This window comes from Corvus hawaiiensis, chromosome 4 (genome assembly GCF_020740725.1).
Source record: "Corvus hawaiiensis isolate bCorHaw1 chromosome 4, bCorHaw1.pri.cur, whole genome shotgun sequence".
In the NCBI taxonomy this organism is placed as follows: Eukaryota; Metazoa; Chordata; class Aves; order Passeriformes; family Corvidae; genus Corvus; species Corvus hawaiiensis.
The window spans coordinates 65,589,376-65,605,282 of record NC_063216.1 but is presented as its reverse complement, the minus strand read 5'-3'; the positions used below and the strand labels follow the sequence as shown (position 1 = coordinate 65,605,282).

General features: G+C 41.9%; 2 protein-coding genes across 5 annotated transcripts in view; one reads left to right on the top strand and one right to left on the bottom strand.

The window, feature by feature from the left end:
• Positions 1–5,713, top strand: part of LOC125324540 — a 35,269-nt gene extending 29,556 nt beyond the window's left edge. For 3 of the 4 annotated variants that reach the window (XR_007203029.1, XR_007203027.1, XR_007203028.1), the window contains one exon: positions 671–5,713. The gene's annotated coding sequence lies outside the window, so the exon portion shown is untranslated. The remainder of the gene's footprint in view (positions 1–670) is intronic. The other variant, XR_007203026.1, reaches the window with a different exon arrangement.
• LAMB4 (laminin subunit beta 4) overlaps positions 1–15,407 on the bottom strand; it is a 40,445-nt gene extending 25,038 nt beyond the window's left edge. The window contains exons 1-15 of the mRNA XM_048300523.1: positions 15,371–15,407; positions 14,696–14,758; positions 13,327–13,484; positions 10,167–10,302; positions 8,480–8,553; positions 7,664–7,852; positions 7,446–7,509; positions 6,709–6,923; positions 5,719–5,839; positions 4,894–5,082; positions 4,109–4,288; positions 3,298–3,407; positions 2,755–2,834; positions 1,643–1,793; positions 571–702 (exon numbers count right to left, since the gene is read on the bottom strand). Coding sequence (XP_048156480.1) covers positions 571–702; positions 1,643–1,793; positions 2,755–2,834; positions 3,298–3,407; positions 4,109–4,288; positions 4,894–5,082; positions 5,719–5,839; positions 6,709–6,923; positions 7,446–7,509; positions 7,664–7,852; positions 8,480–8,553; positions 10,167–10,302; positions 13,327–13,484; positions 14,696–14,729 — 1,833 coding nt within the window. The 5' untranslated portion in view covers positions 14,730–14,758; positions 15,371–15,407. The remainder of the gene's footprint in view (positions 1–570; positions 703–1,642; positions 1,794–2,754; positions 2,835–3,297; positions 3,408–4,108; positions 4,289–4,893; positions 5,083–5,718; positions 5,840–6,708; positions 6,924–7,445; positions 7,510–7,663; positions 7,853–8,479; positions 8,554–10,166; positions 10,303–13,326; positions 13,485–14,695; positions 14,759–15,370) is intronic.
• Between the last annotated feature and the right edge of the window lie 500 nt (positions 15,408–15,907).

Genomic DNA, 15,907 nt, shown 5'->3' with positions numbered 1-15,907 from the left:
AACGAAAAGCTTCCCACAAGTTTGCAGTAACAGCAATAAGAGGGACTAGAATAATCCACTCACCTCTGAATATTTGGCATCTCCAAACATTCACGTTGCAAACCATAAACAGAATAAGCCTGTTTTCATACCTGGCTGGCCATTTCATTATAAACTGGATACATAAATATCAATACTTAAAATGGCTGCATTTAAGTGCTAATGTCTTGGTAAACTTGTTGGAAATGTCTTGCAACCAAAAAAAAAAAAAAAAGACCAAAAAAAAACCCCAAAAACTTTACCTTCCATAAGGATTTTTCTCTTCCAAAAATTCATGGAACTTGAGTCTACAATGGCACTGGACATAGCAGAGCAAACTTGTCAGTGTGAATAATAAAATGTCCAACCCAACAATTTTTTTCTTTTCAATATTTTTTATTCTTTTTTATTCTTTTATGATTTAATTTGTGTCAGGATTGTAATGTCTAGGACTGTGAATCCCATGTGCTCAGGCATTTCCTTGCCCTTTGTTACAAAATAAAATTTTATTATTTGGTGTAAACTTAAGTAACTACTCAAGTACTAATTTACCTGTTCCAGTCCAGATTTTCTTACAGTTCGTTTCTTGTTCCTGTTTAACACGATCTTTCCATTTTCAATCATGAACTCATAGCCTTTCTTCTGGAAATAGATGTCACACCTTGGAAGAGTGCTTGGCTGAACCTATGAAGTAATAAAAAAGGAGCAGCACTGTCTCAACAACACTGAAGGGGGGTAAGCAACTAAATGAAAATCCACATTCTTAGAACAAGCTCTATTCTCTGCTGGGTGAAACTCTAAACTATGACCCAGCAGCTGTTGGAAATCTTTTCCCCTCACTGCCTTAAAATTAACTTGCACTTTTCCCTCGTAAGCTATGTCCCAGACATCCGTTTTCCATTTAATTATTGGACTGTAGGATGAATACTGGTTGTGATTATAGCTAAATATTTGTGGATGCGACCTGCAAATAAACAGTTTTTATTATTTCTTATCTATAGTTTCTCTACAACATGCCAGAGAAAAAATATTAGTAAAAGCATAGACAGAGGAAGGTATGCATTCCAGGCTTGTACTCAGCATGGGGAACAACTACCCCCATGTTGAAGGGGGGAAAAAAAAGTAATTAATTTTTCTAAAAACATTACAGATGGATGCCAAATTCTTGAGGAAATTGGGCTACAATCAGTGCCTTTATATAAGGCAGCAGGAATTAGTCCAGTGGAGCAGAGAGTAATTTGATTCTTCCCTTGATGGAGATTACCAGAAATAGAACATTTCATGAGAGCTATTGGCAACTCAAACACTTTCCTCTAATTTAAATAATTAAATTAATTTCTCTAATTCATGCTAGTCCAGCCTGCACTTAAGAAGCAGCAAGGGCAGCTTTGCAGGTCATACCACGCTAGACTGACTGTCCCTTTTTAACAGACACAGTTATGGGATAGTCATGTGCATGAAAAACTAAGACAAACTGACGATGGTCAAGGGACTTGCTTTGCATTCTCCTGCTAAAGAGCTGCTCCAGCTGCTCCCTGAGCAAGGGCTCTTCTCAGCCTCAGCTCCTGTGTCACCACCACAATGATCCCCTCTCAGTACAACACCTAAAAAGCCAAATACCTACCAAGGGTGCAGAGCCAGAAAGGGGCTTTGCATGCTCAGCTTCATAAATATAATAATCCAGGGGTAGAAAGAAGTATCCTGGAGCTGGCTCGTTGCACTGGCGGCTCACGATGTTGGGCAGACACTCGCACTGACCATCCTTTGGTGAGCACCTATGGGAGGAGTTGGTAAAGGGAGGACATCAGTGTGGCACAGTGGGGTCCTCACAGCATGAAGGCAGCTCCAACCCACCCTTGTTCCACCTTTGCTTAATCTCATTGCTGGATTGCCTCCATTACTAAACTTCTTCCTATCACCCATCTCCTCTGTTTCTGATGCTGGATTTATTCAATGCTACTTTTCCATGACTTCAGAGTCCATGACTTGCTTTATCTTTGTCTGTTGCGTACCTGAAGCACTGATCCTTTTGTTTCCTGAGCATCTGTTACTGTATTCCTGTATCATTTATCTTTTTCTATAAGAATCATTGTATCACGGTTCTTAATAATCTGTCACCCACAAATATCAAGGCAGGACATGAGATCAGAAGGACCTTTGATGTGATATGGAATGTTTTCATATACTTACACTCATATTTAACACACCAGGTGATTTACCTGCTCACAAAGAGCTGCTCTACAGCATGGGACTGTGTGCTCCTATGTCTGAAGTCTAACAGCAGTAGTGAAGATCCCTGCCCAACAGATTTCCAAAGGAGCCCAACTGAAACCGATCTTGCTTCTAAAATTACACATTTTAAATAGGAGCTAGAAAAAAAAATTCTCACATTTAAGGTAGATGTAGGAAGCTAAGTTAAAAATGACACCTCTAACTTCTAATTTCTAATAATATTAGGGTCTCTGGTTCTGTCAAGGCATACATTTTGTATTTTATATTAAACACATCTTGGTTCAACCTGATCCAAAGTTGGCTTCAAAGGAAATAGTTAAATCCCCATATCACAAATAAATTTCCAAAATCTCCACCCAACTTTACATTGTTTGTATATGATGAAATTCCATCTACATTCTATTTTCCCATCTGCACTGTGACTGTATTAACCTAACCAGAAAATCTAGCCTAAGAGTTTATAAAAATTAAAACCAAGAAAGAACTTGAAGAACTTTAACTTACAAGTTATTCTGGGATCCACCAATATCACAGCCACATGGAGAACAGCCATACAAGCTGTTGCCAAGACCCCAGTATCCTACCTGGTACAAAAAGAAAGATTCTTTTATGGCAAATATTTAAGTATGCAAACCAAAGCAAAACAAAACTCGTTCTGCTGAATGAACAATGCTCTCCACCACTGTGCTTGGCAATGGGAGACTGCTTCTCTTACCAGATAGCAGGGGTGCTCAGCCACTGCAAGAGCCAGATATTTACCCACTTGTGCAAGCAAATAGCTCTGTAAACAGCAAAGATGGACCAGGGACGTAATTTTGCATTTCCTTTTCTTCCTGGGAGTGCTCCTTCCACTGCAATTTGATTGCATAAATGTTTGGGAGCAGTGAAAGAGAAGCAGATATGTCAATGCAAAATGGGAGCATACAGCTGTAAAATTTTTTCGAATTTTGACTAATTGTTTACTTTTATGGCAAGGAAAAGGTGTGGGATGGGTGAGGAGACTTCCAAAATCACATGCAGAAGCAAAACCAAAAACTGAGTACATACAAGGCATTTTTCACAGTGTTGCCCTGTGGTGAACTTCTGGCAGAGGCACTCTCCTGTGGCAGGATCACAGATGGAGAAGGGCAAACTGCCCAAGGGATCACAGTTGCAGGCTGCAGGGACAGAAATGTGCAGTTACCTATGCAGGCCCCAGTGACAGCAGCAGGACTGGCATTTATGTTAGATGAGGCATCAGCATGACAGGCAGTCTCCACCCTCCACACAGACATTCTGCAGATGAACGTGCCCTGGCACCCTCCAGCCCTCAGACTGCCCTTGGAAAATGAACAATTTCCTCAGTGGGTTCCTCTCTGGGGGGACCAGAGGCATTGGCAGAAAGTCCTCTGCAGTGGTTTGCCAAGTGCTGTGTGCTGATATGCACTGCAGTCCTTGTGTGTGGCTGAGCACCTGGTATGGGCATAACGTGCTTACAAACCCACAGTGCACCTGGGCAGGAGTGGGATGTGTTTTTCAGCAAGCTTCTCTCAGAGGAATGGTTGGCTGGAAGTTCTCTTGGCAAGGCAGAGGTCCTGTCATCTCAATCTCCCTTTTCAATTAAATTGCATATTTAATAACCCTTCTATTAACAACAGCCTGATCTGTTATATTATATTATGCATTCTGAAAGTGATTTTGCATTGTTTCACTCTTGGATGCTGTGCCAGAAACCTTGAATTACATTGACATTAAATTACAGTAGGCAACTGGGTATTTTGTGACTCAGTAGAGCATTAGTGTGTGGATCTGTGCATTCAACTACCTCCATGCCTTAAAAATGCTTTGGAAAGAGGACTAGAAGAAGTGGTTTACGTACGCTGGCAGCCCAGGGGGTCGCTGCTGCTCAGCCCGTAGTAGTTTGCCCTGCACTTGTCACAGCGAGCGCCCTCCACATTTTCCTTGCAGGGGCACCGGCCCGCGACCGTCCCCAGCGTGGGATCCGTGTGGCTCTCGCACACGCCCTCGTGCAAGGTGCCCTCGGGGTCACAGTTGCATGCTACAGGCAGGGTCAAGGAGACACATTAAAAAAGCTCGTCTAGATGTAAGCATGAAAATGCAATTACAGAGCTGCTGGTAATCTGCCCTTTGCTCCTTAAGGACTTTTCATGTCAATCAATTGCTACAATTAAATTACAGAGTATTTTCTCCATCCTGTGTTAATAATGAATTTAGGTCATCTTTCAGAAGAAGAGCTTTCCTGTCTGAAAGACTATTTTTCTTGCATATAGCAGGTATCTAGCAAAAGTTACTTACTCCTCCCATCATTTTGCACCCTCTTCTGTAATCCCTGAAGGTCACAGAAGCAACATCACTACTGATATTCATATTTATATTGACATTGTTCAAGAAAGACGATAGCTCTGTTGGATTTCTAAGCTCAGTTTAGCAAGGAGTTGGAATATGCAGCTCTTTTTAGAATGCTGGTTCGAGGATATTGTCATGCAGTGACTTTGTAAAGCAGTTTGGATGTTACAGGTACGGTAACATTTTTACAACCATGTGGACATTTAAGCATGGGGCTGGCTGTAGGGCTCAGAGCAAAGAGAACCATAACAACTCTGTTTTGAGTCATTTTTACAGAAGTTAAAAAGGGAAGCTTACGGAGGCACGCCTGAGGATCTGAGATGACTTTGAGTGGATCCTGGTAAAAGAAACGTTTGCACTTGTCACAGTGTTGCCCAGTGGTGTTGTCCTGACAGTCCTCACAAACGCCACCGCTGACCCCACCGCTGGCCTGGTACACGGCCATGTCAAAGTGGCATCTGCTGGAGTGGCTGTTGCAGTTACAACCTGAAACCAAAACAAATGGGGTATTTCATACCATGCCAATATTGTGGTCTGGCTACCACTGCTGTCTACACTTAACACAGAGTTACTGGTTACTTGTATCATTTCAGTGCCCAGCAAGATTATTCCCAGGCCTTGTGTGTTACAACTGGGAGAAAACATTGGAGTCTTAGGACAGAACTGTGTCCTAAACTTGGAAATGCAGGTGAGTGTGCCTGATATGCAGTGGGGAACACTGCTCTGCTGAAGAAAGCTCTAGCTGAATATTTATTACAGACCCTAATACATTATTTTCGTGTATACTACATTACTCATTATTGTGGAAATAAGTAATTTAGCCTTGTCTAAATTCTTTTACTCACATGAAAAACTCTGTGCAAACCCATGAATGATCTTTTTTGCATTAGCTGCTTTTTCCTCTCCTTACTGTTTTTTTTCTCTGCCTGAAGAATAAGAACATGAAACAGCTCTTCCTCTTGTAGGATAACACAGCACCTATGGATGCAGCAATCTGTTTTTCTGGATGAGGCATGAAAAAGTCTCCCTCTCAGAAACCTGGCCATCCCATTATGAATTGAACTAGGATTGTGCTACACCCACCCCCTGCTATTAAAAAGGAAAATAGCATGTTTGAGTTACGTTTGCAAGCATTATCTTGTGTCCCTTCAGCTGGCCTCCAGGGAACATCATTGTAGAAATCTTTACATCTTTCACAAGACAAACCTTCAGTGTTATGGTGGCAGATACATCTCCCATGGACCTGTAATGTGGTGAGAACAGAGAGATGAGGTGAGGTGAGGTGAGGTGAGGAGAGGAGAGGAGAGGAGAGGAGAGGAGAGGAGAGGAGAGGAGAGGAGAGGAGAGGAGAGGAGAGGAGAGGAGAGATCTGCTCAAGGTATGTCAGCAAGATCAGGAAAATTTGAAGCTCTTTGGCTCCCTCAGCTGACATAATTTCCAATAATTTGAGTAAAAGATCTGGAGAATACCTGCAAACTTTAAGCAAATAGTTTTAAAGCCACTGAACAACATTTAGAAAAAAAGTATTTATAGAGATATCAAAGGAGACTTCAACATTTTAGAGTCTCTCTCTGTCTGCCTACATGTCTTCATATTGAGATACATGCTTTCCAGTAGAAAAAACTCTTGTTCCCAGAGGGAAAGAATTTGCAATCACATTCCTGAAATTTTTAATAATCCATTTTTCATGGGTTAGCTTTACATTATCAACTATTCTTTGTGCCAATGCCTCCTCTCCTGCTGCAGAGCCCCCAGGCCCAGCTGGAGTGTGGAATGCACCCAACAAGTGGCCATTCAAGTCTGCACATGCCATAGGCTACTTACTGCATTACATTTGAACCATTACAGCTCTGGTATTTTGCTGCTATTATCAACATGTCTTGCCCCAGTTGCTTCTGAAACACCACAGTAGTGCCAACAAAGACAGCTTCTGTGCATTCCAACCCAGGGTTTAAAAGAAGAGTCTGCATTGAAACATTTAACAACTAGCAGTTGCAAATGGTTAATCCAAAGATTATCAGAGATCTTCCTTCTGATCCCTCCCTCCATCTCTTCCTTCTCACAAAACACCAGAAGGGACTGCCCTTTTTGGAGACAGCATTAACGACGCACCATCCCAGACTGATGGAAAACATCTCCCCGCACGTTCTGCACAGAATCACACTGGCTGGCATGGCCATTGCAAAAGCAGCTGCCTCGCACAACCATCTCATAGATGGCATAATAGTACTTCTCAAGTGGATCACTGTGCCTCCTCCCAAGCAGAGCATCACCAAGGGTGTGGAGTTTAGTAAAATTGATCCTTAGGTTTGTCAGTGTAATGAGCTCTGGAAGGAAAGAAGAGAGATTAAGAGCCTGAGTTCAGTCTAAAATGAACAGTATGAAATTTTCAGCTTGAATCAGTCATCCAAAATTTTCCCATAGTGAAGAAATAATGAAAAAAATCCGATATTGGCCAAGACCAGTAATGCCTACAGAGCCAGGGCAAGGACCGACTCCTGGCATACTGCTGCATAAGTGTTAGCATGCTGCTTGATATGGCTCTGCATTTTCCCAGCCACTTCATGGGTTCATGTGTACCTCTGGGACTGCTCTCAAAAAGCAGTGTGGATTGGGCCAGAAGGAAAGACAGTTTAGCTAGTTGGATGAGGCTCCACAGAGCTTTGCCATTTGCCCCCAGGTCTAGAGAATAAGACTGGCCCATTTCATTTATTAATACAATGTCTCCCTAAGATTTTTAGGTACCTAATTTTCAACATCACTGACTTACACCAGCTGGTGTACCTTTCAGTGTACAAAACAAACAATACCCACAAAGTACCTCTGGAGAAAACCTGTAGAGTCCATACCTTGGATATATGGCACATATGGATTTTCTATTTCAAAACTGGGATCCAAAGCTTTTAAAACAACCTGCAAAAAAAAAAATGAATAAAGCTCTAGAGATGGGATGAGCAGCCACCAAAGGGATCAAAGGACAGGCCTCTGCCTTTAGCAGACACAGACAAGATACCACCTTCAGCTCCACATATGATCTGAACTCATACAAACAGACACTTGACAGTACCTCGCCTTCAGTGGAGGGCTCGATGTCTGAATATCTTGAATCACAGACAACATCTCCAACACTTTTTGCTGGACCAGAAGAGATGTTGGGAAAAGAAGCTGCACAATCATGTGCAAAATATCTAAACACTTTCCAGGTCTGACCAAAGTCTGTAGAGCGCTCAACCAGCATTGCTGCAGGCCGAAATGTCTGCAAGAAAAATTTCAAGAATTCCCTAAGAAGGCATTAATAAGACACCTCAGGGGTTGCTATATTAATATTCCTCTTTGGAGGATGCTAAAATTTTGTGTTTGAGAACTTAGAGGCTTGTTACAGGTACTGTGATAGTTGCATGGTTCTCTGAAAAAGCTCATTAGAACCTCTCTCTAGCAAAAGGGAAGGGTAACATTTAATATAGATACAAGATTACTTTCAAAGTAAGGAAGTTTACCATAACAATATAGGAATTTCGTACCAAAAAAATTGTAATCATCTGGATCATAATAGATATGCATGAGCTGAACTAAATTGAAAGAGCAACTGCAGTTCAGGTATGTCTTAATTTTTAGGGTTTAGTTTTGCTATGTATTTTTTCAGCTTTAATTCTTGGATTTATAGAAAATAGGACCAGAAGGCACATGAATAGGAAACTATTCAGTCTATCCTCCTCCCCTAAGGCAGGATCAACTATAATTTAACCATACTTGACAGGTGTTTATCTAACCTGTTCTTACAAACCTCTAAAGATGGAGCTCTCATTGCCTCTCTAAGCAATTTATTCCTGTGGTCAAGTAATTAGTGTATAATATTACATAAAAGCTCTGGTAAAAGATGTACCTTAAAGGTCAGGATAAGATGGCTGAACTGGAATAAAGTTTCTAGGTCCACTCTAATGCTGACATGGTCAATGCCTGAAAAGAGAATGAAAATGAAGTGTACAATGCGTACATTGAAGGGGTTGCTGAGACAGTTTTCCCATGGGGGATTTAAAGATGCCTTTTCCAGCAGAGCTGCTAGACTCCCTAGGGCATCCCCTGTGCACAAACCCATGCAGCTGGACCGCTCTCTCCGGGGCAGTATGATATGCTGCCTTCCTGGCACTGTCACCAGCAATGCTGCATGTCACTGAGACTGCAGGAAGTGGCTGAAGGTCCCACTCATGCAATTTGGACTGTAAATGATGGTCATGGTAGGGTTGTGGGTTTGTGTGTTTCTATATCCAGTTAGGTTTATTTTTTTTAATCCATTCAAATAATTTACTTATCTCTAAGAAAGAAAAAGAAAGAAAAATAAAAATGAGGTGTTTTCTTCATGCTAAACAGAACTGTTAAACCCTTCTATACTACCAGATGTGAAATTTGTCATGAGCAGAGCTACTGCACCAAGCATCTTCCAAAACTGCAACAAATATGGAAGGAAACTCCACAAGAACACATTCTCTGTAGAGAGTTGCAGGAGCTTAGCCAATATCCCCATTTTTCACGTCTGCATGCACCATCCCAGGATTCCTGCTGACTAGGCTGTGCATGAGACCTCATCCCAGAAGACAGGGAGAATAAGGAAAACTCCTCTCACAGCTGGCCCACAGCTTTATTGGCAGTGGTGTCCAAAGCTGGTGAACAGATCCTTGCTAAACTCCATGAAAAACAAGGCTTATGGATTTTCAGTTGGATACTAAAATAGGGTTAACATATCATCTTATTTTTCTATACCTTAACTTCCAACCAGGCAAATGTTTCTTACATAATTATTGTGTGTCAGATAAAACAGAGTAAATGTTACTCCTCCTAGCATATCTTCCCAGAGGAGCTGTAAGGATAGTATCTTTGTCAATTCTGGGATCGCATACATCCTCAGCAATTTGCAGAGGACGCCAAGCTTAGTGGTGCAGTTGACACATGTGAAGGATCAGTGACCATCTAGAGGGACCTGGAAAAGCTCAAGATGTAGGCCCATGGGAGTCTGATGAGATTTGTTGAGGCCAAGTGCAAGGTGCTGCACCTGGGTTAGGACAACCCTCAGTATCAATACAAGCTGGCAGATGAATGGATCAAGAACAGCCTTGCAGAAAAGGAACTTGGGGTATCAGAATAAGGGAGCTGATAGCCAGGCTTTATTTAATTTTTTCTTAAACTATTAGTGCTTTAAAATACTTTCTTTAAATGGGTACACACTGTCTTTACATTACATCTGTAGGCAACTGTATCTTTGCGCCAAATGACGATTCCCTGACAGGCAGACACACTGTGGAAAATACATGGCCTCTTTGTATAACCCAGCACTGCCACAGGTCCTCTGGCCAGCTCTTGGAGGTACTGAGCTTAAAACTTGTCCACAGAAAAACAGACTTTCTGAAATCCTATATTGCTATACACAAATGGGTTTAAATCACTCCGTATTGCTAAATCAAAGAAACAGATGTGGTTTTGTTTCATCTCTTCATGAAGGCAACTACGTGGAAGCCAATTACATAAAGAAATCTCACACTAACATTTTGCAGTAATATTTTCTCTAAGAAACGTACCATTTTCTGACTGCCACCACTTCCTTTTCCTTTCGGGCTCAAACGTTGTGATAACATTTTCAACCATGTGACTGTTGTGCTGGCTATAGGGATTATATGGGTATCTGGAATCACAGAGAAAGCACTTCTCCTCAGCCTAGAAAACAAAATGAGCAGAATAAAAGCTTAATTTGGTTTCTTCACTAAAAATCAGGTAGACATAAATATATTTATGCCATTGCAAGACTTGAACCTGTCTTGTTGCTTTGGGTGCCTGTGCTTTTAATCACTCAGGCTTTCCATATACAAGCCCAAGAAAAACATCATATGCACAAAGCATGAACATAGTAAGTGTTGGTGATGATCTGCCCCAGGTACTTTATAAAAATTACACTTTTTCAGTTGTGGAGAAGGGACCTCAGTAAGACCAGGTACAAGGTAAGTAGTTGGTTTAGGCTGACACCACCACCCTGACCACTGTCAGTGTCTTTTGAAGCTTAGGGAATCTGGGAAAGTTTAAAACCAATGCAAAGGAGGAAAATTAGGATACCAATAGGAAAAAAGGGTCTTGTTTGAAAATGTTACAAGCAGAAGATGAAGGTAGCAATGATTAACCAATATCTCATGAATGAGAGGCTTTGATAAGTGAGGGCAAGGAACTCCTATTTAAGGTAACAAGACAGGGATTGAGTGGGAGACTAAGAAGAGGTGACAAGTTTACATGCTGGGCTGGGAGATGACTCGTGCTGAGCCAAGTGGACAGCCCAAGCAGCCATCACAGCCAGCAGAGTTTTCATCACAGCCAGGGAAGTTTTCAGCAGGGTGGGCAGGGGTGGATGCACTGCACAGACTGACTCCAGGAGATTTGGGCAGAGCCTGAGTGTGAGGATGCAGGAATAAGCCACAGCAGAAGGTGATGCCCCATCTGTGTGCCTGGCTGGCAGGGACAGTGGTAGGAGGAAGAGGGGATGCAGCACCCCAGAGGGAGCTGAAGGAGGAGGCATGCTTTCTGGGCCCATGGCTGGAGGCTGGAAATGACCCAGAAGGAGATGGGTGGAGAGGCACCCCACTTGGCACACTCAGGATCCACAGAGAATAATCAGGAATGATTTTAACATCTTTGCATTATGAAACGACCTGGGAATTATTCACATTTAAATAAATGATGAGATATAGATTTACAGGTATGTTATAATTATGTACTATATTCAGTCATTCTATACTACACTTGACAAGTGTATGAATGCACATTTTAGAAGATGAGAGAGAGTACAAAAAATACTCTGTAATGGCATTTCACAAAGCTCTGGTAAGGAGAGCTCAGATTGTTGAAGCAGTTGGCAGGACTGCGCACACTCACTCTGGTTTATACAGACAGACAATATGACACTGGGGCAACTTATGTCTAAGGCTACTCCATAAAAATCTGCTTCAAAGGACAAGCACGTGCATGTCCATGTCTGGCAGATCCCATTTGACTCTGAATTGTGCAGTTTTATACTCTCCTCAACCCTGAGTGCCCTGTCTTTTCCTTTCAAAACATGTGTAAGTAGTAAATCCAATTATTGAGCTAAAACCCACTTACCTACATTTTAAAAACAGTAAGACATATTAAAGACTGAAAATTATTTGCAGTGCTTCTTTCCAAACACAAAGCAGTTGAATTCTACATTTTTCCCATCTGAATCCCAGCTAAATCCCAGCTCTTGGTAGCTTGCCACATTGACTAATACCCACTTTCATGAGTAAGGTTTCCTCTTATCATGAAGCCTGACACAGATCATCAGGAGGGGAACTGGGGGAGGAAGAACTTTGCTTTACAAGATGCAAGATGCAAAGCTTCCTGGCCTGCCTCCAGCAAAGCATTCAAAATGTGCTGGTGAGATAGTGAATTGAAAGTGAAGTGGGACTCTGATGCACTGTAGGTGACAACACATTTAAGGCAAACTGACAGAACAGAACACATTGCCAGAGTGTGTCTCTCTCTTGAACTCTGCAAAGCAGCAGAGTTTGTAGTTTTCACCCTCTTCAGGAGACAGCCACCACGGGTCAAGATATGTTGAAGCAGCATTAAATCACAGGGATTATTGAGGAACAGCTGCTCCTTTTCATGAGTCTGTATTTATATAATTCAAAAGATAAGTACAGGCAAGTGAAAATATTAATTTTCTATTGCTCTTTGATCTCCTCCTAAAAAGCAAGAATAAAAGGCAACCATCCAGCTTTAGGGCCAGAAAGATGATTCAAGCTATTTCAGCAAAGGAAAGAGAGATATACATTTTGCAGAAAACTGTGGATACAATGTGCAACTTGGAGCAGTGTTTGGTTCCATGTCCATACTTTACTTTGCAAATGTGTCACAACATTAACCTAGAAGGTCATAAACTGTAATTATTTTCAATTGTTATAAATTAAGCTGTATTTTAACTTCCTCTTCAGCCTAAGCTGTTATTTAGTGAAAATATTTCTATTTGTGACAATTTATTAGCTCAGTGGGGCCAAGTCCTCCAGGATGTGCAACAGAGGAATCCTCATTTCTGCACACCTTCCATATATCCAGTGGTTCCCCCTCATTACTGCAGCCAGGGAGTGAGAGGCATCCCTCTGATCAGCCACATTGTGGATCTGCTGACCCACTCACATGGCCAAAGACTGGACCACAGCATTAGTTCTTCCCTTTTCAGAGGCAGCTTTCTGCTTTCAGCAATGTTGGCCTCATTTCAGATCAAAAGAGAGGAGAGGGTATGGTGTGAATCTCTTAACAGGCTGCCTCAGGTCTCAACACCATACGCACACGTCCTCTGGAGAAGGTCCTGCAGCCTGTGGGACCTCACTACCCTTGCACTCACACACACAGACCATGGGCTTCAGCTCTGGGGCATGTGTGAGAAGAGCACTTGCAGAACAAAGCTCCTTCAGAAATCCCTGTGCTCAATCCCTGTGCATCTCAGGGATGTTTCTCCCCCTTGAGAAGATACACATCACCGTGGAGGCTGTTCGCTGCCAAACCCTCCATATGTGCTGCAGTGAGGCACAGCCTTCCACCAGACTTAATGTCACACTGTCTGATGATTATTCAGAAAACTCCCACAGGAACTTCCTAGTCTGGGCAAACTCCCTGTACAGATGAGAATATGGTTAGTAAGAATTCAGTTTATTTAAAAAGAAAGAGCAAACCAACCTCTAGGTAGCCTATAATGCAGTACTTCTGAGGGCTATTCATCCCACAGGTTGATGAGGCTGTCAGTTGCTTGCTGCGACCCCGGAGAAGGTCCCCAAGGGCTGGGTGGCAGGACCCAGCATCACAGTCATGCTGTGCATGCTGGCATCTTATCAGCACTGAGCATAAAAGAAGATCAAAGAAAGATTTAATTGTTTTGTATAGCCAGCAGTATTCTCCAGACAAAATCAGTTAAATCCCAACACATGCAGAAAACTCAATTATCCTTTGCCTGTACTCCTTTTGCTCTTAGGTATACATTTTTTTAAGAACTTCAGTAATGAACCCACCCGCTGCAAAATAATCATAAAAAATATAGATAGCATATTGAAAATCCATGCTAAAACTTAAATTTTCAGCATATTATTTTTCAGTAAAAATGCCAATCTGCCACAAGCAATAATTTATTATGCTTCCCACCCTGACATACCCATTGCCAGCATTCCTACAAAAGAATAGTGAGCATTTCAATTGACTCTGTGAGCAGAGTCAGATTTGAATGAATTCTGCTTATTTCTGTTGATATCCAAGTCATAATGGTGGAAATGAGACCAGGATTGACATCAGGGGTCTCTCAGATTTTCTGTTAATTTGCAATGAATCCCTAGTTCACTGTCAGAACCCTCTCAGACCCCATGGAATGGTCATTAATAAATAAACAGAATAATTATGAATTTTCTAAATAATTGCAGGATTTTTTGTTTGTTTTGCCTGAAACAACTTTCAGTATCTTCCCCATTATATTAAGACTTCCCTTACAGGGCTTGTCCTTTTAAACAAGTTCTGTCCTGAAATTCTGAAAAGGAATGGGTACCTCGGAGGCTTTATCTGTTCAGCTTTACTTGGCTCAACTTGTTAGAAAAGGTGCAGTTAAAAAACCTCAACAATTGATACATGAAGATCCCACAGAATACTAGAAATGCAACTACAACAGCAAAAATACAGCATTTTATAGCCAGATTTCAGTCTATGGCTCAGGCTGTAATTTAGATGATGAGGGACACTTGATTCTTTAGGTGTAAAGCAACGCCTCTGTTTAGTTAGCCTGCTCTTTTTAGTTATACAAATCCATGCTCATTATTCATTAGCAGATGTTGATTGTCCCTCTCAGGACCTGAATCAGACTCAATTACTACATGTATGTCTTCTTTGTACTTAAAGGTTTCATATCACTTGTGGGTCCCTGGCAGGAGAGCGGGGAAGATTCACTGTCATGTGTTTCTCAATAGCATTTACTTAAAATAAGCACTTTAACAAAATCTTGGAGAGATATGTAAATCACATGATAATATTTCAAAATTGGCTGAGTAACTGTAGCATCTGTACTTACTGAGGTGTAACAGGATGGCGAGCCTCAGCCTCATGCCTCCCCATCAAACTCTGACTGGTACTGCTGCAAGAGAAGAACTGCTCTGTCACTTGGTGCTCTCCCTCATCAGGGCACCCCTTGCACACAGCTGTACCATGAGCCAGCCTTTAGTAAAGTGACAGAGATGTAATGAAAATATAAAGACTGAAAGGAAACCCTGGCTTTGATTTAGTTCTAGAAAAAAAAATCTCTCATGATGAAAATTTCAGCACTGAAACTGGGATGAAAGCAGAGGAACACTTCACAAAGGCTTTCAGAGACGACTGAAAACATATTCACACTTAGTATAAAATATAACCAGAATGCTATCAGCTAAAATATTGTAGTATTCAAATACAACCAACTTAATTCTAAGTGGATTCAGCAGGGCTGCTTGCAGAGATCTAGCTCTTTCTTTGGAGGTTCTTGTTTCTTTTCATTAACTTAAAACATAGCCAGAAGTCCTAATGAAGACACCACTGAGAAATGCCTGATGTCAGGCGCTATGAATTTTGTCAGAGACAAGATATAAGTGCATCTTAAAGTGTAGTGAAGAAAACCAGGTAATGTCAGTATCAAAGCAAAAGACTCATACAGGAGAACCTCAGCATGAGTCCAAGAGAGGTTCATTGTGGCATCCTTCGTCTTCCTACTTACCTGGAAGAAAGTGAGACTTGCCAACACAAAACTTCTGTTGGAAAAACAAAAGGCAGCCATGGGTATAAAAGATGACCCAGCATCCTGCCACCAAGTAGAACTCCCAAACCAAACTCGGCCCCATCTTTTCATCTTCCACCTCTTTCTCCACCTGTAGGAACCAGTGAGGCTGGTGTGCCCTGAAGCAGTTCCAGCTGCTGGGGCATCCCTGTATGAGCATGCCCCAAGTGCCGCTTCCCAGCTGTTATTGTTTCTCACCTTCATACAGCCATCACTGTACTGAGTGAGCTAAAATGAAATATGCCCCCAGAATAGTGGGAACATAAACAAAAGCACTTCAGATGCTACAGGGTCCACATGGGCTTGGTGCACACAGCTCTCTACAGCACGTGACACAACAGCTGTACCGAGATGAGTACTTTAGCAACCACAGGCAGGGAAAGCTAGCAAGGGTCACCAGGCTTTCATGCTGCTGCAGCTACTCTCACCTCCCACAACCACAGAGAGCCTGGCATGTGACAGGAAGATGATGCTGGT